Raw genomic sequence first — 23,965 nt, 5'->3', positions numbered from 1 at the left:
CTACTGCTAAAATCCTGCTGAGGATCCATCTGGTGATTTGGCAGATGAATGCCCTCTTCTGCCCTCCAGTTCCTACACATCTTAGGGGAGGGCTGACAGTTCCTGAGCTCTCCTAAAGTAAATCTCTGTTTGCTTGCTGTGGCTCACAGACCCAGGCTCTGCACACCCAAGGAGAGGGAGGGAGAGCTCAGCTTCAGCTCCTTGATTAATTACTTCAAGGGTAAGTAGAAGATGCAGCAGCATCTACCCCCAGCTCTGTAGTTGTCAGTCACATGAAGTTGCCCTGTGCTGGGTTATTTACTGTCCCCACAGGCTCAAAGAGGCTACAGGAAGGCTTTGTGGAGACATTTTAGAAGGACACAGAGTGATGGGATGAAAGGGAAAGGTTTAATTGTACCCTCTTCCAGTGTAGACATTAGGAAGAAGTTCCTTCCCATAGGAACTGTAACACCCTGGCCCAGGTTCCCTAGAAAAGCTGTGGCTGCCCCATCCCTGGAAGTGTTGAAGGTCAGGTTGGATGGGGCTTGGAGCTGCCTGGTCCAGTGGGAGGTGTCCCTGCTGGAATGAAATCTGTCCAGTATCATTCAAGAGAATAGAAAGAGGTTTTATAAATATGTAAATAGCAAAAGAAGAGCTCAGGAGAATCTCCCCACTCTGCTTGACCTGGGAGGGAAACTTGTGACTGAGGACATGGAAAAGGCTCAGCTGCTGAGTGCTCATTTGGCCTGATTCTTCATCAATGCCAATTGCTCCCTGAGGGTCCAGCTCCCTCAATGGGATGGTCAGGATGGGAGCAGGATGAAGCCCCTGGAGTCTGGGGGGAAGTGCTCAGTGCCCTGGTGTGCTGCAGCCTGTGGGACCAGATGGGATCCACCTGAGGGTACTGAAGGAGCTGCAGAAGTGCTCCCCAAGCCACTCTCCACTATTTATGAACAGTCCTGGTGAAGTGGGGAGGTCCCAGTTGATTGAAAACTGGTAAATGTAACACCCGTCTACAAGGAGGGCCAAAAGGATGATCTGGGGAACTACAGAGCTGTCAGTTTGACCTCAGGAAAGGTTGCCAGGAAAGGTTCTGGAGCAGGGAGGGCATCTTGAGTACCAGCACACAGGACATCCAAGATAACCAAGTGATCAGTCAACATGGGGTGTGAAAGGCAGGGCCTGATCTCCTTCTACAACAAGCTGCCTCTCCCAGTGGTGAGGGCAGAGCTGGGGACATTGTCTGTGTGGGCTTGAGTAAAGCTTTTAACCCTGTCTCTCCCAGCATTCTTCTTCAGAAACTGTTTGGCTTGGATAAATACACCCTGCACTGGATAAAACCCAAGCTGGATGGTCAGGCTGAAAGAGTGGTGGTGATGGAACTAAATCTGGGTGGTGACACAAGTGGTGTCCCCCAGGGTTCAGTGCTGGGGCTTCTTCAGTAATGATTGGGATGAGGGGGTTGAGTGAACCCTCAGTAAATTTGCAGGTGGCAGCAAACTGGGGGGGTGTGTGGGTCTGCTGGGGGGTGGGGAAGCCTTACAGTGGGACTTAGGTTGGACCAATGGGCCAAGGTTAATGGTATGAGGCTTAGCAAGGCCAGGTCTGGCACCTGGGTCAGAACCACCCCATGGGGAGCTACAGACTTGGGGAAGTGTGGTTAGGGAGCTGTAGTTGGAAAGGGACCTGGGGGTGTTGGGTGACAACTTCATGAGTCAGCAGTGTGCCCAGGTGGCCAAAAGGCCAGTGGCATCCTGGCTTGTGTTAGGAACTGAGTGGCCAGCAGGAGCAGAGAGGTGATCATCCCATCCCTCTGGGGAGGCTGCATCTTGAGTCCTGTGTTCAGTTCTGGGCATCTCACTACAGGAGGGACAGAGAAGTGCTGGAGGTGTCCAGAGAAGGGCAACAAAGGTGATGAAGGGCCTGGAGCACAAATCCTGTGAGGAGCTGAGGAGCTGGGGGGGTTTGGTCTGGAGGAGGTGAGAGGAGACCTGATGGCTCTGTGCCTCAGGGGAGGTTGGAGAGGAGGAAAAGAGCCTCTGCTCCTGAGGGATGGGATAGGAGCAGAGGGGATGGATGGAAGCTGCCCCAGGGGAGGTTTAGGATGGATATTAGGAAATATTTTTTCACTGAGAGGGTTGTCAGGCATTGGAATGGCCCAGGACAGTGGTGGAGTCACCATCCCTGGAGGCATTTAAAAGGTGTTTGGACCTGGTCCTTAAGGACATGGGTTAGTAGTTGACTGTGGAGTTAGTCAAAGGTTGGACTGGGTGATCCTGGAGGTCTTTTCCAACCTAAACATTCTGTGATTCTGTGAATTGGCTGAAGTAATATCTGCTCCCTCTGCTCTGGGATGAGCATGCTTAGGTCTGGGACTTCCCTCTGACCCAGCCCAGATGCTTGTAGGATCTGATTGCCTTGGGGATATGTAAGAGGGGGAAAAGAAAAAAAAAAAGAATAAAACATTTTCTGGGTAGGTCTCAAGGGAATCACTGGGAATCACTGTACTTAGTATAGCAGGAATGCTCAGGGGTATGGGGGGAGCAGAGGTGGCCCCAGGAGCTGTGAGGGGCAGCTGCCTGCCAGCTTGGGAAAGCATTCCCTGGGGAAAACAAGGCATGAGATCACAGGAGAAATCAAGGCAGATTTTAAAATGACTGATTAGGGAGCTGACATCAGAGCTCTTCAATCACCTGTGGAATGAGAGGGATGGGATGGGATGGGATGGGATGGGATGGGATGGATGGGATGGGATGGGATGGGAGTCTTTGAGCCATTTGGGCTTGGTGGAGGTGCTTGGTAACTGCAGAGCTGGGAGTGTGACTGGCAGGAGGGGAATCAAAGCCTGGGGGTAATGAACTGTAGTAGGGGCTGCATCACCTTGCAAATGTGCCACAGGGAATTGTCAGCTGTGTGAGACTGTTCAGCTCCTCTGGGCATTGCCATGGGGTTGCCAGCTGGGAATGTGAAGGTGTTAGGATGCTGAATCCCTTTTTTTCAGGTGAAATTAATGCTGCCTTTACGTGTGTTGGCTTACTTGGACAAAGGAGACTCCCCATGCAAGGGCTTGGTGGTGTGTTAGTGGTCACTGTAGCCATGCAGGGAACCCATTAAATCTCACCCTGGTTGTTGGTGTTTGAGACTGAACAAATGAGTGCAGGCTGGCTGTGCCAGCACCTCTGCACATCCCAGCTACCCTCAGGACAAGGCAAAAAAAGCAGTGCCTTACTGTGGCATTTGTCTGTGGTTTTGTGTAGGTTTGGAGAACACAACCACCTCTACATAGCTCTATATTTCCCTTTAAGAATCCCCTTTCTGCCAAGGCTCTTGGCATCTGTCTTGCAAGGCTAGCATTGCAATCAGTGGCTTCCAGGAACTTGTTGGAAAATGGATTTGATCTCTAGATCAAACCTTTTCCTTTCTCTTTTTTTTCTTCTCTGTAAATGCCCTGATGGGTGTGGGTAGGCAGCAGGGTTTCACAGAGTGTTAGCCCTTGTTGTGTTGCATTTTGCCCTGACTCAGATGGAGGAGGCTCAGTATCCACCTCAACAAGCTCACTGCCTCCTTGGGTATTTATCCAAGTCACTCCTGGGCTGTGCAGGATAGCAGGTGGGGATACCAAAACCTGCTTTTCTGATTTTAATCTTAGTCTTGTGTGAGTATTTACAGGGCTCTGATACAGCCTTGAGTTGGGCTGAGGTATTGTGGAGCTAAAGTCATGGCAACAGGTGCTGAGCTGCTGACAGCCACTGCTGTGTCCCTCCTATTGGAGTCTGCAGTTGTTTGCCTTCCTGTAATTCTCCATTCCTTCAACACCAGGCAGATTTATAGTAGCTTCTTCCAAGTGCTAAGAGGTGAGGAAACCTGCTTCTGAAACAGAAAACCTCTTTTGACTCCAAAGCTCGGCTGTAATGCACTACCTGATGTCTTTTTTCTCAGGTAATGTAGTAACTGATGTCTTTTTTTTCATGTAATGCACTACCTGGTGTCTTTTTTTTCATGTGTGTTTAGTGCTGGCAGGTGGTTAGAAACTTCTTTTCATAAAATAAAATAAGATCTTGTTTACACTGTTGTGCTAAGGCATAAGCCAGACTGAAGTCATTTACAAGAGGCTTCTCCAGGTTTTCCTTGGACTTCCCATGTATTTAACAACTTTGCAAAGGGCTTTTCTTGTCTTCTTGTTGCAGGTGGTGAGTACCTGTTGTGAGGATTCCCAGTGGTGTGGGATCCCAGTGGATTTCTGTGTTCTTATGTGCCTGAGGATGTATGATCAAGTGGAGGGATGCACATCTTGTAGGCAAAAAAAAAAAAGGTGTAGATGGGAGTTGATGCAATTCTGTGTTTGGATTTTTGGATCTTAATACTTGCAGCACTGCAAGAGACTGTGGGTTGTCCAACATGTTCATCAGTGACCCAGATGAGAAGGTACCCTCAGCAAGTTCACTCATGACACAGAACTGGGAGGAGGAGTGGGTGATGTACTGGAGCTGGCCAGGCTGGGGAGCTGGGCAGAGGACAACCTGATGAGGTTCAACAAGGTTCCACACCTGAGGCAGAACAACCCCATGCACCAGTACAGGTCAGGGGTTTGCCTGCTGGAAAGCAAGCCCTGAGAGAAGGATTTTTGAGTCCTGGTAGATAAATTAACCAGCAAGGTGTCCTTTAGGCCAGGAAGGCCAGTGGTGTGCTGGGGTGCATGAGGAAGAGTGTGGCCATTCTCCCCTCTGTTATGCCCTGGTGAGGCCACATCTGGGATACTGTGTTCAGTTCTAGGACCACCAGTTCAAGAGTGGGAATGACTGGAGAGAGTCCAACAGAGGGCAACAAAGATAACTGGGGGACTGAAGGTTGAGAGGAAAGGTTGAGAGAGCTGGGACTCCTCAGCCTGGAGAGGAGGAGACCTTATCAATATCTAAAGGGTGGATGTAAGGAGGTGGAGCCAGACTATTTTCAGTGGTGTTCAGTGACAGAACAAGGGGCAGTGAGCACAAGTTGGGATGCAGGAAGTTCCACCTGGACAGGAAAAACTTCCTCACTGTAAGGGTGACAAAGCACTGGCACAGGCTGCCCAGGGAGGTTGTGGAGTCTCCTCTGGAGACAATCACATCCCACCTGGATGCACTCCTGTGCAATGTGCTCGAGGTAAATCCTGCTCTAACAAGTGAGATGTTCTGTAGAAATCCCTTCCAACTCCAGTGAGACCAGGATTCTGTGACTGGTACTGGTTATAGAAATCAATCCAAATCAATTAGATTGCTAGGGTGAGTCTAATTAGTCTCCAGAGCATTTGTTTATGTCAGAAGAGCCCACAGTTCCCTGTCTTTGCTCCCCTTTTCTACAATTGCTTGCAATAATGATTTTTTCCAAGGTTTCAGATAAGGTTGTTGGACTTGTTTGCCCCCTCTCCAAGGCCTGGTGTTCAAGACTGATGTTCTACATCTCTCTGAGAGTAGATGAAGGGAAATTAAGTTTGTGCTTGAGTTTTTCTCTTTTGCACAGCTTTATAGCCCCACAACTACATAACCCCCTTCCTGCTAAAGCAACCTGCAGGTTGACTGCATGAGCACAGACTGCTGTGTGCTAGGGGCTTTGTTGGGAACTGAAAAAAGTCTCCTTTTGGCTGGCTTGTTCATCCCCAGGTATGCCCAGAAACAGACTTCTGTGTGACTGTGCATATCCATTTTTAACACATGAAAGGTTTCTGGAAAAGAATGTGGTTTTCATCTCTTTGTAGGTCATCCTCAACCTCTATCCTATCATCACTGGAAATCACTCTCCTGTTCTGAAGTGGTGTTAACTCAGGATGCCTTTCAGGGCAGAGCTGACCATTCATTATCCTCCTTTCCTTGTGGATCAATCAGCATCTGCTGAGAAGCAGGAGAGCAGCTTGAAGGATGATTGATTTATCAAGTGGCAAATTGGGCATGGCTTTGCCAGGCAATCAGAATCAAAGTGCTGCACAATTTTCCCTGTGGGCCACAAGAGATGTTTCAGGCAGGCAGGTACCCTGGGCTGTCATTACTGGAGTAGCAATAATGATTAAAAATAGCCTCTGGCCCCCTGGTTATGCAGCAGTGCTGTCTTTCATCATCAAACCATTTCATTGTCCTTTTCAGTATATTGTATGAGGCACCTTCTTGTTGGGCAGAACCTGTGCTGGCTCCCTGATATTCCTGTGTCAGAGTATTTCATCCTCTAACAAGGCAAACAGCTCTTCCCAAGCACAGTGCAGAGGAGGGGATGGGGAATACTTTGGGTGCTCCATTACAGAAAGGAGCCTGACTGAAAATGAGAACTTCTAATTTGGCAGAGAGCTCTCTGAAGAGTCTGGCTGGAGCCTGCTGCTGGCTGCTTGTTTCTTTTCATCCCTCTTTTCATAGAATCCAAGAGCGGTTTGGGTTGGAAGGGACCTTAAAGACCATCTAGTCTAACCCTCTGCCATGGGCAGGGACACCTCCCACCAGCCCAGGTTGCTCCAACCCCATCCAGCCTGGATGAACAATTCCAAGGATGGGGCATTCACAGCCTCCCTAGCTGTTCCAGTGTCTCACCATCTTCACACTGAAGAATTTCTTCCTCATGTCCAACCTAAATCTGCCCACACTTCATCCCCATCCATGTTCTTGTGGTTCTCTGATGCCTTTGGGGCAGAAACCCTCTTGGGATGTGTTGCATGGGCTCAGTGGGTGCTCAGCTGGGGTCTGACTGTGCTGGGGACTTGTGACAGTTAACAGCAATAATTGTGGCAACAGGAATGATGGCACTGAAGAATTCAAGATCCTTAGGGCAGCATGAAAAGTGTGGAGTAAGCTGACAGCACTTGGTTTTAAAAGGGCAGACTTTGGTCTCTTGAAGGATCTGCCCATGGCTGCCCATGGAAGCTGTGGCTCTGTGGAAGAGGAGGCTCCCAGGTGAGCTCAGAGCAACCTTCCAATATCTGAAGGGGCTACAAGAAAGCTGGGGGAGGGCTTTGGACACGGGGGGGTAGGAAGAGGACAAGGGAAATGGGTTAAAACTTGAAGAGGGGAGATTGAGGTTGGACATGGGGAAGGAATTCTCTAATCTGAGGTGCTGAGCCCCTGGCCCAGGTTTCCCAGAGAAGCTGTGGCTGCCCCATCCCTGGCAGTGTCCAAGTCCAGGTTGGATGGGGCATGGAGCACCCTGGGCTGGTGGGAGGTGTCCCTGCCCATGCAGGGGGTTGGCACTGGAGGAGCTTTGAGGTCCCTCCCAACCCAAACCAGTCTGTGAGGATGCTTTGAGCTTCACTGTAGCTTGAGAATGATTCTTCAGCAGCCCTGTGTCAGCAGCAGAAGTTATTTAGTGGTGAGGTTTATAAACACACAGCTCCTCGGGCTGGAGTAAATAACTTGGTGACTTCACAGTGCCTGAAGGTAATTTGTGAACACTGCCTTGGAGAAACACTTAAAACTCACTCTTGCTGCTCTGCATTTTGCTCCTCTGCAGGTAATTGAAGTGTTAGGGCTGGCAGATGGCCTTGCCCAGCCTGGTGGAGACCCTGAGCACTGTGTAGGTGATGCCTGCAGCTTCCTGAGAGCCAAAGAGCTCAGAGCAACACTGCTGACTGAGGAGCTGTGGGAGATGCAGCAAAAAGCTTATGGTGGGGAGGACTGGATCCAGCTGGAGGGGACTTCTCTGGCTTTTCAGGGGTCCCTTAGCCTGGTGCAATGACTCAGTTGTGCAGTGGGGAGGTGTTAATAGGTTTCCTTTTCATCTGGTTTGAAAAATAGCCCAGCAGTGGTCAGGTAGCTGGAACCAAAGAATTACTGCCTGCAGACCTGTATTAAGGTACAACAACACCTGTTTGAGTGAAGAACTCTGCTTTCCTTGCTCTTTTTGATGACAAAGCAGCAGGACTTTGTCTCTCTTCAGCTGCATCCATAGAGGAGAGAACAGGACACAACCTTCTGACAAACCAGGCAAATGAAATTAAACTCACTGTGCTGTCACAATATTCCAAATTTGACTGTCCTGTGCCCCTAAGAAGATTTTAAATCCAAATTCAGCAAAGAGGGAGTGGCAGGGGTAAAGGAAGAAAGCATCTGGGGGAAGGTGAGATGCAGCAGGGTGCTGGTTTGTTTCTCTTCGGTCCAATCACTCTGGCTACCGACTTCAGTGATCAATGAAGGGATGTGGTGCTGCTGAACACTGGGAAAGCTGTCTTCATCAAGCACCACATTTGTTTTGAAATCTTGTTCAAGGGTTTGTTCATCCATTCACTGAGCTCTGTTTTGAAGCTAAACAACATTTGTCTTTCTGTTGAAGAACAATTTGTCTTGCTCTGATAACAATTCCCTCTTCTGCCAGGATGATCATTGAGCATTAGGGGAATTCAGAAAGACATTTAAGCTCTTATGTAAATTCTTTTTTTTTTTAAAGTTTTCCAGCAATACAGGCAGCAGGAAGGGTGACCCAGAACTAGAGTTCTTGCTGCAAGGTAGTAAAAAGTTATGTGCTGAGATACCTGCAGTGTCACCCAGATGGATGCTGGCATCACACAGTGGCTGTGTGAGGGGATGGTTGAGGTCTGGTTTAAAAGTATCACAGTTTTCATGTTATCTTAATTATTGGGGACTTTTCTTCTCATCTGGGAAAAAATTTGCTATTTCAGGGTGTGAGAGATAACCAATAAGAGAACACTTACCAAAAGACAGTGAAACAGTAAGTTTTGTACCAAAGGAGGTCCACAAAGTTGGTGAGAGGGTTGTTGCACCTCTCCTTGTGAAAACAAGATGTGAGACTTCAGCCTGGAGAAGAGAAGGTGCCAGGGACATCCCCGAGTACCTGAAGAGAGACTCTAGAAAGGCAGAGAGGGATTTTTCACAAGGGCATGTAGCAGTAGGATGAGGGGTAACAGTTTTAAACTGGAGTTTTATACTGGAGTGCCCAACCCAAAGCTTGACTGCTGTCTGAGAAGTCCAGGTATTTAATTTCAGGTTCAGGAATTGCTTTGTTTGGGTTGGATGGAGTGAGCCATGTCCTGCCACTTGTAGGAGATGTATCCAAAGCATGCAATGAAGGACCTGACAGGCTGTGATGAGGCTGTGTTGTGTAAATAATGATAGGGCAGATCTCTTCAAATTCAGGAAATGTGCTTCTGGGGCAGCAAAGCATCCCAAATCACACCCCATCACGTAAGCTGTCAAGTGCAGTGCTGAGTGCTACATCACTGTTACAGTACAGAGAGATTTCATTTTTTTTTTTCAACTTTGTATATTAAGCAGCCAAGAGTCTCAAATGGAATGTCACATCTCATTTGGCACCCAAGACATGAAGTCTGCAGCTGCCCTTGGCCAAACCTGACAGCTCCTCTCTCTGTCTCTGTGTCAGCTCATCTGCTGGCAGAGAGATCCACAGCTTCCTCCTGACTCCCTGGCATCTGTGCAGGAGGTTTCTGGAGTCAGATATTCAGCAAATGCTTCTCTTTGGGGCAGAATGTGCTCTGGCAAAGCCTCCAGCTTCACAAGAGTCCTCAGAGCCTGCAGCCAGGAGCAGGGGGGTGGCTGTGTCCCCAGCTCCTCTCTAGCAGAGCAGCCAGAGGGGATGCTTAGCAGAGGGTGTGGAAGTAGGGAATGCATGTGTGTTTTCTGCCCCCTGGGCTCTGGAGTTTGCAGTTTGCTGTGCTGGAGGCTTTATTCTCATCTTTGTTTAATAGCTTCCTGATGGTTTTATCTTCCAAGAATTTGTCCAGTTGCTCTCTGGATTTATGGCTGTTTAGCCTCTACAGCTTCCTCTGCAGTGTGTTCCAAAGGGAGGAATATTCTCTAGGAAGGTACTACTTCTTCTGTGTAACTTCTAACTAATAACATTATTTCAGGCCCTCGGGTTCCTGTTTTATGACAAATCATGACAAATTTTCATTAATCACATTTCCCAGGACATTCATTTATTTTTTTGATATATAAACCTCTCCCATAAGATTTCTGGGTTAAGAAGGTTTTCAGTCTTCATATAAAACCTACTCCATAAATCTAAGTGTTCCTTCTGCCCTTCTCTCTTTAATTTCCAGTGCTTCAGCTTGGCTTTTGAGCTCAGATCTGTACCCTGTATTTTAGGCCCCACAGTGAGAGGATGATAGTTTTCAGGGTGTTTATTTTGTTGTAATTTGTCATCCTGCTCACTGCAGAGCATCAGCTCACGTTTCCATGGGCCTGAGCTGTGTGTGCTCAGAGCACTGAGCATGTCTCCCAGTTTTTGGGTCCTGTTTGGTTACCAAGATGTGCTGAGGATCCAGAGGAGGGAAAGGTAATGCTCATAAAGAACACCAGCCTCTGGAACAATTCTGAACTTCAATTATTTTTAATTGCTGGGTTGTCTGCTGTAGAAAGCAGATTGTCTATTGGAAAGGTTGCAGTTTTTCTCCCAACCTCACTCATTTCTGGCTCTACATCCCTACTGCTCCAGATCCCTTGAAGAGCAGAGAAACTGAGGCTATATAGGCAGGAGGGCTGAATTCTCCATGTGTGGAGATGAAGGACTGCAGAGATCTAGTATTTTGAGGCTGAGTCTTGCTTCATTCCCCAATCCTTCTCCAATGCCATTCTGCTGGGATTTGGTTGGCTTAGGATTTCCAGAGTCCATCCAGCACATCCCCAGCTTGTTTCACAGCATCCTTTTAAAGTCTGGTTTATCCTCTCCCTGCCTTGTACCCAGTGCAGTGAGGAGAAGGCTCTGCCTTTGCAGAGGGATCTGTGTTCTCCAGGACGTGGCTGGGTTACTGCACTTGTCAGTTGGGGCTGGCTCTGAGGTTTTAATCACTTGTCCACTGAAATCCCATTTTTAGAGAGGCAGAGTGGCCATGACTTTCCCCAGAGCTGTCTGATGTTTGCATCTCACCTGAGAAACACTGGCCCACAAAAGAACAAGTGGTCTTGGTGCTGAAGTTTGAGCTCAGTTGACTCCCAGGAGTTACTTGGGTAGGAAGAATGAAGGGCTGAAAGCTCTGGAAATGAGGGAGCTTTAGGTTGGAGGCTGTTCTGGAGGGTGAAATGCTGGCAGGTTCTCCAGGAACACTCCAGTCATCCAGCAGTTGATGTGCCCAGCCAGAGGCTCTCCCCATTTCAGCTGGGTCTGACATGGGAAGTGAAGGTGTCCTTCCTCTGGCTATTGAGTAGCTTGGGAATACTCCTTGTAGGCTTGCAAGGAGGGGGATCCAGGCTGAAGAAATGGATCTTGCAGGACTGGCATCAGCAGGTTGGCATGGCCTGTGCCCCACCAGTCTCCTTGTGACTTCTCTTCACAAGGCCCCAGCAGGTGAGGACACTGCCCCTACAAATCAATGGAATTCCCTTCTGCATCCCACCCTGCCTTGGCCTTGCACTTCACTTGTTCCTCTGACCCTTCCCTTTCTGTCCCATGTCCCCAGGCATCTTTGCTTCTTAGAGGGTCAGGAGGAACACAACCCTGGCAGAATGGCTGCAGGAGACCCTGGGCAAACTGGGAGGGAGGTGGATGCAGAATTCCACATGCAGAATGAGGTGGATGCAGATGGATGCAGGTGGTTCATGGATGCAGAATTCCATGGATGCAGAATTCCCTCTGTCCTGAGTGGGGTGACAACCCAAAGGCCACCTGGCCACATCTGAAAAACCTCACTGTAAATATAGTCACCTCAGGGATAAATCTCTATAAAACCACCCAGAAATAAGGTGCTTAAAGTGGGGTCCTCATGCTGTACCCACACAGGTGTCAGGGTGTGAGAAATGTAAAGCTGTAACATGGCCTCCTGCTCCCTGGGCTTTGCTCTGCTCCTTGGATTTCCCTCTTCCCTTTGCTTTGTTGCAGGTGAAGACACTCACACAGACCTCTATGGAGCAGCTGTAAATGTCAACATCAAGCTGGAGAAGAGCTCCCTGACAGTTGGGAAGACTTTCCTCACCCTCTCAAACTACACAACCCTGCTCATCCACAACCAGAGTGGAATCATTGCCCACTTCCAGTGGAAACTTTCTGCTACTCAGGAAGAGGAGGATCAGGAGAAGCTGAGGTTGGTTTGGAGAGTCATTTCAGTGAGATACACTGCCCAAGGGTGAAGCTAACTTGTGGCCTGAAGGCCTTTTAGGGTTTTTTTAATTGTTTAGGACAAGTAAACACCCCACAGCATCAGGGGATCTGTCCCTGGGTGTCAGGAACACAGCACCTCCCATCCCAGTTCCATCCAGACTCTGACTCAGGACAGTGTTTTGGGGAGGAAAGGTTGATTGCCAGGACTGAATTTCCTCAGAGAAATTGGCAATTTCTGGAGCCACAGACCACCAGGAGCTCCCTGGGCTACAGAGGGTCTGTGAGGCTGAGTTTTAGCACTCATTACCTGGGGCTGTGCTGAGAAGGAGCCCTTCAGTCACCTGCAGGTGACACCACTGCAGTTTCTTCCCTGCCACCTTTGAGGAGATGAAAAGCTCCTTTCCCAGCAGAGTCCTTTGTTGGCCCAGAAGTTGAAGCCATCCTGCTGCAGGGTGCTGAAGTGCCCTGCACTCTCCTGATTTCCAGCAAAATGAGGTATTTCCTCCCTTTCCTTAGAGGCTGGGAGGGGGTTCTGCAGGAAGGCAGGGGTAGCAGAGGACAGGGAGGTGCTCCTGGGCCTCAGCACCATCTGTCTTTGTGATGGCAAGAGATGGGGCAGGCTCTTCAGAGGGTGTCTGGTGAAGCTTTGAAATTCTCATTTCAGACAGCAGAGAAACACTTATAGCCCAGGGGGATGAATTGGAAATTGCACTTAAAAGCTTGGGTGGTTCAGGCAATCCTTGTGTGACTTCTCAGAGTTGGTCTGAACCCAGAGCTGATCAGGAAACTGTCTTAAACTGGAGTGCTTTTTGAGGCCACCTGAACAAATAAAGTTCAATGTAATTAGGTCAGAAATGCCTTGAAGGCCAAAACTAGTTTCCCACTGTTCTCTATTTTTAATTATTCGGCGTGTGACTTTTGTGCAAGCTCAGTGTTAAAAAAGAACCTCATGACCATCTCTTGGAGCTTCTTGGACTATTCCTTTCCCATCTCTCCCTCCTGCCTGGCTCAGCCTGGACCCCAAGTACTCCTCTTTCCCCTCAGAAGCATCCAACTTTCCTCACAGTTAACTTCAACCTGATTTTTTTCCAACTACTTCTGATCTCATGCTAGTTGGTATCCCAGCCCCTGACCAACATGTTTTGTTCTTCCTCACTCCCAGTCTTAGGGGGGATGGTTGTAGCTCCAAGGCCACTGGAGCAAAGAGGACTTTCCCATGAGAGAATCATAGAATCACAGAATGGGCTGGGTTGGAAGGGAGCTCAGAGCTCATCAGCTCCAACCCTTGATCCACTCCCCCCGTGGTTCCCAGCCCATGGCACTCAGTGCCACATCCAGGCTCTTTGGAAAGATCTCCAGACACGGAGAATCCACTACTTCCCTGGGCAGCCCATTCCAATGCCTGATCACCCTCTCCAGAAAGAAATTCTTTCTCATCTCCAACCTAAACCTCCCCTGGCACAACTTGAGACCCTGCCCTCTTGTCTTGCTGAGAGTTGCCTGGGAAAAGAGCCCAACCCCCCCCTGGCTCCAACCTCCTTTCAGGGAGTTGCAGAGAGTGATGAGGTCTCCCCTGAGCCTCCTCTTCTCCAGCCTCAACACCCCCAGCTCCCTCAGCCCTTCCTCACAGCAATTCTGCTGGATCCCTTCACAGCCTCCTTGCTCTTCTCTGGACCTGCTCCAGCACCTCAAGCTCCTTCCTGAACTTCCTGAGGGGCCCAGAACTGGACACAGGACTCAAGCTGTGGCCTCCCCAGAGCTGAGCACAGGGGCAGAATCCCTTCCCTGGACCTGCTGGCCACGCTGTTCCTGAGCCAGCCCAGGATGCCATTGGCCTTCTTGGCCACCTGGGCACACTGCTGGCTCCTGTTCAGCTTCCTGGCAATCCAGACTCCCAGGTCCCTTTCTGCCACTCTGTGCCCATCCTGGAGCTCCCCATGGGGTTGTTGTGGCCAAAGTGCAGGACCCAGCACTTGGAATGTTGAACCTCATCCCCTTGGGATCATCCCAACTCTCCAGTCTCTCCAGGTCCCTCTGCAGAGCCCTCCTGCCTTCCAGCTGATCCACACTCCCCCCAGCTTGGTGTCATCTGTGAATTTGCTGATGATGGACTCAATCCCCTCATCTAAATCATCAATAAAGATATTGAACAGCACTGGGCCCAGAGGAGACAGTGCAGGAAGCTGCACTGGGATACGAGCCCAAAATACCTGGATCATTAGAAGGTCTGTCCAAGGTTTAGCTCTGTCTCCCTCCTGCAGGACTTTGGGGCATGTAATGGTGGAATTACTCTCTGTTGTGCTGAAGGTTGCTCATCTCTGTGGCTGGAAGATCAGCCATGGAGGACCTTGTCCTGTTGTGCTCTGCAGGGTGCTGGCCCCAGCAGTATTTTTGGCACTGGTGATGACATTTGCCCAAGGCTCTGTCTGTAATGTCCATGACTGTTTCCTTTCCAGTCACATTGGGATTTCTCTGGGTGATGACTGCTGTCCTGTTGATGCTGTGTTGCTTCCATCTGCTGCATGTGGAGCCTTCTCCTTATATCCCCCCTGAGTTGTCACCTGCTGGTTCTTCATGGCCAGGGGACTGGAGTGTGAGGGGAGGACAGCAACATCCCAGCTAGGGAAAAACTTCAAGGCTCCCCTCTCCTCTCTTGGGTGTGATCTTTACACACTGGAATGGTTTCTGCTGCAGCTACCAAGTTAGGGAGAACTGAACTGTGTCAGACCTCTGCAGAGAAGGCCACAGAGGAGGAGGAGAAGGTGGTTCAAGAGCTGATTTAAGGGTTTAAATTCGAGATGCTGGTCCTGACTTTATTGGGTGATGCCAGGCAAGGAGGGCCCTTTCCTTTCTTGGGGCCTCTTTTTTTCCTGCATCTAAACCCATTCATGGCCACGAGGTGATGTGTTGCCTGAATCCATCAGTTTGCTTTCAAAGTGCTCTGGGATCCTCTGGTGGAAGGCAGTGTAGGGAACAGAGAGCAGATATCCCTGCTTATCCCTGCAGGTCCAAAAGGGAAGAAGGAAGGAGTGGTGCTGCAATCCAGCTGCTCTCCCCTGCCCAGTGAAGCACTGCAGGGCTGCTCCTTCAGCTTCTTCCTCTGCCTCCCACCAGCAGCTCTGGTAGGAAGAGCTGGTTGAGGTTGGAGGTGGATTCTCTGTCAATTGTGGCAGTGGCTTTGAGCCAGGTTGCTCTCCTCTAAAGGGAGCAAACCCCCTCTTCTCAGCTGAAAAGTGTGGATTAAAACTCCTGTTGTGCCAGCAGAGAATAATTTGACCCTTTTGGGAACCTGTGGTTAGTGTCAGCCCCTTGCTGAGCTGCTGCTGCTGCTGCTCCTCCCTGAGCACCCCTGCACTTGCAGCAGCTGTGATAGAAGCCCAGGTGGCTACCAAATGTGTTGCTTGTTAAATTATTTGCATGGTTTGTCTCTCCCCGTGGCTGCAGGGTGTGTGAGTGGCTGCAGGGGCAGGAAGAGGACCAGGCAGAGTTAGCCAAGATCTGCATGGTGGGTCCTGATCTCCAAGAACACCTTTTGCTTCTCTCCCACACCTTCCAGAATGAAAGAGCAAGGGTGCTGAGAGACTCCCTGCTGTTCTCTGATGATGTCTTTGCCATTGAGCCAGTGGTAAGTGACAGCTGAGACCCTTCCCTTCCTCCTCCCCGAATGAGGTCACTTGGTGGATTCCCACAGCAGCTGACTTGATGTGCAAGGAGAGCAAAATGAGGTTTTTAGTGAGGCTGGGAGAGCTTGTTGCAAAAACCAGTTCTGAACTGCTGGTTCCTGGCATGCAGCAAGAGCCTGTCCAGTGCTGAGCTCTGCTGCAAGGGCTGTAAACTAAGGGCAATCAACCAAAGCCCTGATTCTGAGCCTTTGCATGATCTGGGATGAAAAATGCCTCCAAAATCCACTCTTATCCTTGGAGTAAATCCTAGAACGAGCCCAACTTCTTGTTTCATATTGAAACAGGTGAAGCTGATGTTTTTCAAGGAAGGGGATCATGTTCTCTTGGTTACTTGTGTATAAGGCTGAGAATCCCCCATGCCAGCACAACTGCATTTTCCCACTGTTGCAGCTGGCAGAATCCTGGTGTCACCACGAGGTTGAGTCAGAGCAATGGGAATATTATAGAAACTGGGAGCTGAGTGTTCAGAGCATCCTGCAGTGCTTCAGAGTTGGTTTGAGAGTGTGTCCCAGGGCTCCCTGCTTCCTTACACCTGGATTTTTGTCTCCACAATCTGCTCTTGAGCTCCTGAAGTGTTTTAAGGTGAGGTCTAGAAGTCTGACTGCCCCCAGTACTGTGTCCTGGCACTTCTTGTCTTGATGTGTGGACATCAAGGGTAGCTTGGCCTCAAGTCATGAGTGGAAACCTCTCCTGAAAGGCTGTGTTAATGTTTCAGAGTTTGCTCCCTGAATAGGAGTGGGCTTCTACATGGGTTTCTCCTTCTGTCTTGTCCAGCATTATCAACCTTTTGGTTTCCATTATTTCCATTACTGATGGAACAATTGGTTTGGAACATTTGGAGTGTTACTCATGTCTGTCTTCTCCCCCTGAGATATGGGTATATTTATATTGATTTGTAGTATTTTCTGGTTTGCAAATGCAGAATCTAAAAGCCCCACTGCCACTTCCATCCATAACCTTCTTTCTGGTGCTGGCCCAGTAACCTTAACTTGGATGGACACCTTTCTTGCCATGTAAATCTGGTGGAAAGGCCTCTCAGAGCTGAGACCTCCTGCCCTGAAGTGGCTGCTCTCCTCCCACCTATCCAGATGTCTGGGAGCACCCCATAGAAATAATCAAACCCTTGTAACAAGTGACTAGAGGATGTAATTGCTTCCAGAGGTTAGGAAGCAGGTAGAAGGACAGCAGTTTTAGAAAAGCTTTTTGGGCAGGGTGGCTTTGCAGGAGCTTTGCTGGATCCCTGCACCAGTAGCTGCCAATATTTTCAGATCCCCCTGATCTGCAGGAGGTCACTGGGGTGTGCAGAGGGTTAACTGGGAGATGCAAGTGCTAAGAGGACAGAGGGGGGGCACTGAGTGCTTTTTGATTTGCCACCTGGGCATGAAGGCTCTGAGCAGCCCTCCCAAGGCTGTGGGAAACAAGCTGTTCCCCAGCTCTGAACTTCTGAGCACATCTCAAATTTGGTTTCATTTATTTTTGCAAGTACACAGGATCTGTCAGCAGAAGCAGCTGTGAGAGAAGCCCAGGTGGCTACCAAAGGACAAAGTCCTTGCTTTTTGCTGCATCCCCCCACCCCAGCTTTGCTCTAAGTCACATTGCAGACACGTGGGAGCTGACTCCTTGGAAATGGAAACCAGCTGAAAGGGAAGACAAGGATTTGTTAGCATTGAACTAACCTTGACAAGTCATCCCTGTTCTGTCATTGCCTGGTTGTGCTCCTCAGTCTCTTCTGGTAGCTCTGAGCCTGGGAGATGATCTTCAAGATGTCCAGGTTCCCAAGCTGCTGCTGCTGTTGATGCAGGAGGTATCAGTGTTGTTTGCTTCTGCAAATCTCCATCTAAACTGAGGAACCAAGCTGTTTCCCACCCAAAAGACAGGTTACTACAGAGCACTCCAGCTTTTGGCAGAAGGCACCATCTCCAGGGATCCATCCCACAGCTTGCTGTGGTTTCAGTTATTTATGGAAAGAGGCAGATGTTGGCTTTGGCTCTGCCTTTCTCCTGAGTGCCCTGAGCTGGTAGGATGCACTTTGGGTGTCACTTTGGCACTTCTGTTGCCATCTATTTGGGCTTTTTGTGTTGTTGTTTCTCTCTGTTTTGTTTTTCTGCTTTCAGCAGTGGTTTCCTTTCCATGGATCACCTTTCCCCTCTGCAAAACAAAGTGTAGGGATTTGGCCAGCAGTTGGTGGTGCCCAGCTTTTCCAGGCTGGCTTCTTACTTAGGCTGGTGAAGATGTAGCAGATTCTCTTTATTTAGGGGCTGAGAGAGGGAAAAAAAGGTCCCTGCAAGTATTTATGGTTGAGCTCTTGCACAGAGATCACTGCAGCTGCTGTGAGCTGTGGTGTGCTGCCCCTTCTCCCATCATCTTGCTTGACACTGGAGCAGTTCCAGGGTGAAGCAGCTGGAGGTTTTGTGCCACAGAATCCTCCATGCCCTTCCTGGATTATTTTTGCCCCCAGCCACTTGCATCCTGAGACTACCAGTAAGGCAGAAGTGTTGCAGTTCCATGGTGACAGCACTGTCTGTGGTTTATTTCTGTCCTGGGAAGGACCCAGGGTAGTTTTCCATCTTCTGGATGGCTCCTGAGGCTCCTAACACGAGGAGCAGTAGCCAGCAAGGTGGGCAATGAAGCATATCCTGTTAACCAGCAATTCTCCTTTCCTCCTGGGGCAGCAGGAATGTGAGGAACCTCCTCAACAGTCTGTTTTAATTTCCCAGGAGAAATAACTCACAATAGCTTCCTAGTTTTATAGTCTGACATCCAGCAGTAATGAAGGGAGAAATGACAAAAAAAGAGAAAAGATTCCCAGAATAGTTACATCCTGCAGGAACTTGCTTTAGCTGTGGAAGAGCAGAATGAAGTGTACCTGATTCCTTCTTCATCTCTCCCTTTGGAGTCAAATGATTTGGCTTGGAGCTTCCCTGACAACACAGGGAAGCTGTGGGTGTGCTGCCAAAAGTGTCTGACCAAACACCTTGGGTGCTGCAGAATGGTGATTTCACACCAAAGAGCTGGAGAGACTGAGTCCAGTGACTCCTGGCAGAGGTTTTCCTGGGAATAAAGATAAGGGGGCAAAGCTCCAGCAATAATGCTGCACTGGGACTGCTGGGGAGCTGTGCTGATGCATATAGGAGGATGGGTTTTATTGCCAGTCTGTAGGTTTGTTTCCTCTGGTGCCCTACAGGAGGCTCATCTGGCTGTGCTGTGGGATCCAGCAGCTCCTCAGATGGAGATTTGTCCCTTTTCCAGATCTTGGGGCAGCACTGAGGGATTTCCTGGAGCATGGCCCCAGGGAGGGGCTTTGTGTGCTGCACCCTCATCTGTCTGGGTTGTAAAGAAGAAATCACATTGCCCCAAAGCTCTGGGCTTCCAACTGAAATCCAAGAGCTGATTTCTGTGGAGAGAGATGCCAGGAGATGCAGCACTCACTGTGGGCTTGGTGGGATTGAGCAAATTGTCCTAGCAGGAGCTTGCTCAGGCACTGAGTGATGCCAGGGACTCACTGCCCCTCCTCTGCTTTTGCACTGTTCTCCCAGGTGCTTGCTGAAGCTGTAGGGTTTGTGCAGTGGAAGTTCCCCATTTCCCTGTTCAAGTTTGGGCTGTCTCGTGCCAGGAGTTATTCCAGAGTTAGAGAAATGCCCTGGCAGTACTGACCCAGCTCCACTTCCCCTTCTGACAGTGATGGTGATGCAGGAATGGGAGGAGGCCAGGACAACAAGGGCTTTGTGTCATGAGCAATGTCTCACATCCCACATGGAGACTAGCAGGCAGCCAGAGCAGGTTGCAAAGCTCTGGGATGGCTCCTCTGCCTTCTGTGCCTGCTGGGCCATGAGCAGAAGGAGCCTTGGACACTGAGTCCTGGCTGGGGCAGCAGCCTTCAGGCAGGGCCTTGCCTTGGTTTACAAACTGGTTCCCAAATCTCTGCTGTGAGGATGGAGGCAGGCCATGGTTTTCTCTCCAGGGAATGGGGAACAGTCCCATGGTGGAGAGAGAGAAAGGATATTGCAGTAGCCTCCCTGCATTCAAGGGGATGGATGCTCTGTAGCCTGAGGCTCCCTGTAGATGATCCAGGTTAGATATCTAAGTTTCTGTCATCCAAACACTTCCCCATCTGTCCTGAACACTTGGGGGCATTTGGACCATGAAAATTCAGCCCTGTTCCTTCTGCAAGTTGGGATCTCCTTGGAGAAAAGAGCTGCCTGGGAGCACCTGGGAGGCTTTTGCTGCCCTGAGAGGAGCATTGGGAGTCCAGCAGCAGCCTGGATGGAACTCTCTGGTAGGTGAAAACCTTGCTGGGCCTTTGGTTTTGGATGCTGTAAACCAGGGAAGTGGAACTTAGTGAAATGTTTTGTTTTATCAAGTTCCCTTTCTGTCACCTCCTCCCTGCTGTGGTCTCTGTGTGTGTTCAGCACTTGGGCTCATTGCTCCCTGGGTCCTGCCAGGGGCTCAGACATGCAGGATGCCCTCTGTCTGCTGCCAGAGCTTGGTTAAGGAAGAAGAGGGCAGTTTGCCAGCCTGGTCCTGCTCACCCAGAGCTCAGAGCAGGATGGGTGCAGCTCACAGCAAGGCTGAGCTGCTGTGAGCACCAAGCATGGGCTCTTCCTGAGCCATCTCCCAGCTCTGCACCACTTTCCCAAGTCCCCTGCCCTGCCAGGTCTGTCCCTCTCTCTAAGACGTTGCTGCTGGAGTTCAATCCCTGTGTTGGTTGTTTTTCTGTCACAGATGTGCTGGCCTTGGAGCTCATTGATTCCCAAAGTCAGCTAAACTCACTGAGCTAGAAAAGTGCTCTGGCATTAGAGGGATGCATATTCATCAGGCCAAGGGTTCTTTTTAATTTTCTTCCCTTCCTGCTTAGCTTTATTTTTGCTTATGAATTGTATTACACTTGCTTCCATTAAGGAGATGTATTGCCTCTGTCAGCCTCTGAATAATAACTGAACTGCCCCAAAGTGTCCACAGGGCCCAATATATCTGGTTGCAGGACATAAAATAGAGCAGTGAGCACCATCAGGCTGCCACCCAGCAGCAGCAAGCAGCAAACCATAATTTGTGAGATAGTGAGACCAGCTGAAAGACTGATACTGCTGCCTTGGACTCCCAAGAAGTTTGTTTTCTGGCCTCAGTGGGAAGAGGGATGTTCCCCGAGTTTCCCAGGAATTATTTGGCTCTGAGACCTGCTTCTTGTTGGTGTGAGCTCAGGCAGTGTTGGACTAAAATGGTGACGTGGTATAAAAACCAACCTCATTCAGGTTTTGTTTTCAGAGAGATCCCTAAGTCTTGCAGGCAGTAACAGCCCCAGCAGCTTGGGGTGCTTGTTTTAAGGTAGGAATTGCCTGTCTGACAGCCAGAACAAGCTCTGAGGTGCCTGCCCCTGGTAAGCTGGCTGTGCACAGCCCTTGGAAACCTGATGGCAGAACTACAGGCAGATGATGGCACCAGTTTGCACCCCCAGCCTGTTCCTGTCCTGGCTCATTCAAATAAATACCTTCTCCCCAGTTTGCTTGCTGGTTTGTGAGGCTCCACAGAGCAACTGGAGACTTCCCCTTAGAGTGGTCTGAAATGACTGTATTTTTGTACCACTTCTGAGAAGTATTGGTAAAGAGTTTGCATTTTTATGTATTTATATATCTATAACATTTTCTCAAACATGTAGAATTGGATCCCTTCTTCAGTACTGGGCAACTTCAAGGCCCTCTGGGCTACCTTCTTCAGCACTTTTCCTTCCTTTACCTTCAGCTCATTTCCTTCCCACTCACTGCTGAACTCCCCTCCCTTTCACTGCACCCTCCCCTGGGCTGGCTTTGGGGTTCAGGGTGTGCAGCCCCCTCCTGCCCCTCTGAGATGAAGCCCTGGAGCATCCTAGCAGAGCAGCAGAAGGAGGGGTTGGAGGTCCTGGGAAGCCTGGCAAGGCACTGGTTGCCACAGAGGAACCAAACAAGGGCTCTCTGGAGCTCCCTGGGCTGCTGGGGATCAGCTCACCCCCTGTAAGGAGCAGTGCAGAGCAGCAGGGAGCAGAGATGTGTTCAGCTGGGGGTAAAAGGCTCCAAGCAAAAGCAAGCAGCTGGCTGGTTCCTCCTCCACCCCATCCCAGGAATGCTCTGCCCAGGGTGAGACCATTGGATCCAGGCTGTTAAACACCCAGGGAGCAGCTGCCTGATGAGCACTGCTGACTTATTAGACTCTAATTAGCCAAGCCAGGGAAATCTATCATCACAGTGGTCTGTTGGTTTGGTTTTTTTTTCTCAGTGGCTTGGCTTAGGCAAGCTCCAGGCATTGTTGCAGAGCACCCTGAATGCTGTAATTCCTGCAAATCCCAGGGAATTCTGTGGCTGCTGAGTCCATGCAGCATCCCTGTGGGATCCAAAAGCTCTGGTGTCTGGGCTGCTGGCTGTGGCTTCCCAGCTGAGGTCCCCACTTTGCTTCCTCAAGTTTATTGCCACACAAAAAGGCTTCATCTTCACCTCATTGACTGCTGGGTAGAAACACAGAGTACATTTGATCTGGCAAATGTTTCCTCTCTCTTTTGAGACCAATCCAGGTGACTTTATGATTTCCAGCTTCCCTTTTCTTATCACTCTGGTGGTTCTGTATTGTTGGTGTTGGGAACTGTTGGCTTCCTCTCCTTTCCTCTCTCCTGTTGGCTCCCAGCAGACTCTGCAGCAGCCACTGGCAGCCAAATCACTCCCTGTGCTCTTTCATTTGTGTGGGGACTGTCCTTTGAGCTATGAGCACTAAGGCAGTGGGAAGTGGTGTAGTTATTTAATATTTATGCTGCAGGAGTGCTGGAGGCTCCAGGAAGTTCAAGGCTCTTCTGGACAAAGGACTGAGGCTGCCCAGCAGGAAGCAGACACAGCCTCACTTTGCTGATAGAAAGCAAACAGTTCTGTTTCTCTTTCCCTCCTTCTGCAAGCTAAATCATTACAGGTGTCACAGGTGCAGGTATTTATCCAACAAATCCATGCTGAGCCATTTGTTATGGCAGGGGTTCAGGGGATGGAAGTGGTGCCTTTGTTAAAACCAGGTGGAAGAAGCAAATGAGAGCTTTTACAAACCAGGGCTGCCCACAAAAAACCTGTGAGAAGGTTTGCTGGGCCTGAGGAGGGTGTGCACCTTGCAGAGGGCAATGGGAGGCATCTCTCTGTCTCCCAGCTTTATTCCTGGATCTTCTGTAGCCTGCCTGCTGGGGGCACAGGGCAGAAGCAGCCACCAGAAGCTTGCACTGATCTCCAGGAGAAGAGCTTGTTCTGCTGAGTGCCCCAGCTCCCCCCAGGGTGTTCCTTAAATGCAGGACAGATGAGGAGTAGAAGAGGCAGCAGCTTCATAATGAAGAATGGAAAAATCCATTCCATTTTCCTAATCTTTCCTGGCCTGAGTCAAAATGCTGACGTGGCCAGGGGGATGCAGGGATATCCAGGGAGGTTGGCAGGGGAGAGGTGCTCTAAGCACCTTTTCCTTAGAGCAGCTGCTACCTCTGGAGAAATCCTGCTGGCTTTGCTGGGGTGAGAGTTGGTTTGGCTGCTTTTTTATAGCTTTAATTTAACAAAATGTCTCTACCTGATGCCACTAAAGGTAAGGGGCTTAGAAAGTGCTTGTGGGTTTTCTGTTGTGGCTTTTGTTGTGTGTTTTGTTTTGTTTCACCCAGCTGCTTTCAAACTCTCAGGAATTTTGTTGATAAGTTGCATCTTGCTCTTTGCTGATGCTCTAAATATAGACTCCAGGGCTGTGGCTGAAAACAAGAAATGGGATGTTTGAGGATAAATGGCTTACTATCTGCTTCTCTTTCAGGAGGGAGATGTCTGGCCAAATTCTTCAGCTGAAATTAAGGTCATCTTTAAACCTCAGGAAGCCAGGACCTACCAACAAACTGTCTTCTGTGACATTACAGGTACAGCCCCTTTCTCTCCTGTTACCCCCAGTGGAGGGGAGGCAGCAGTAGCACAAACCCCCTTGGTTCCTGTGTGCTTACTGGGAAGGGTCAGTGCTGCCCACTCTCCCTGTGCTTTCTAGGTGGTCTCCTGGCCAAGACCAGTGCTCAGGATGCCTGGCTCTGGATCACTGATCCCAGAGAAACAAAGGCACTGGAGGGCTGAGTTGTTATGCCTGGGTTTGGCAGGGATAACACTTTGCTCTGCTGCAAGGTGTCTGTAAAGGCTCCCCAGCAGAGCAGGTGAAGCACAGGGCCCCACAGACCAGCTACCTCCCAGATGAGTTTTCCCTCCCTGGTTGCATCACCAGGACAAGCCAAGTTCCAAAGGTACTCTCAGACAGAGCCTGGGTAGCTC

At 49.7% G+C, this 23,965-nt stretch overlaps 1 protein-coding gene across 1 annotated transcript in view; it reads left to right on the top strand.

Moving 5' to 3' along the window:
- Positions 1-23,965, top strand: part of HYDIN (HYDIN axonemal central pair apparatus protein) — a 152,317-nt gene that overhangs the window by 27,365 nt on the left and 100,987 nt on the right. The window contains exons 7-9 of the mRNA XM_030457986.1: positions 11,782-11,983; positions 15,445-15,625; positions 23,469-23,568. Coding sequence (XP_030313846.1) covers positions 11,782-11,983; positions 15,445-15,625; positions 23,469-23,568 — 483 coding nt within the window. The remainder of the gene's footprint in view (positions 1-11,781; positions 11,984-15,444; positions 15,626-23,468; positions 23,569-23,965) is intronic.

The sequence above is a fragment of the Calypte anna genome, chromosome 11 (assembly GCF_003957555.1).
Source record: "Calypte anna isolate BGI_N300 chromosome 11, bCalAnn1_v1.p, whole genome shotgun sequence".
NCBI lineage: Eukaryota > Metazoa > Chordata > Aves > Apodiformes > Trochilidae > Calypte > Calypte anna.
This window is presented reverse-complemented; position numbering and strand designations above follow the sequence as displayed.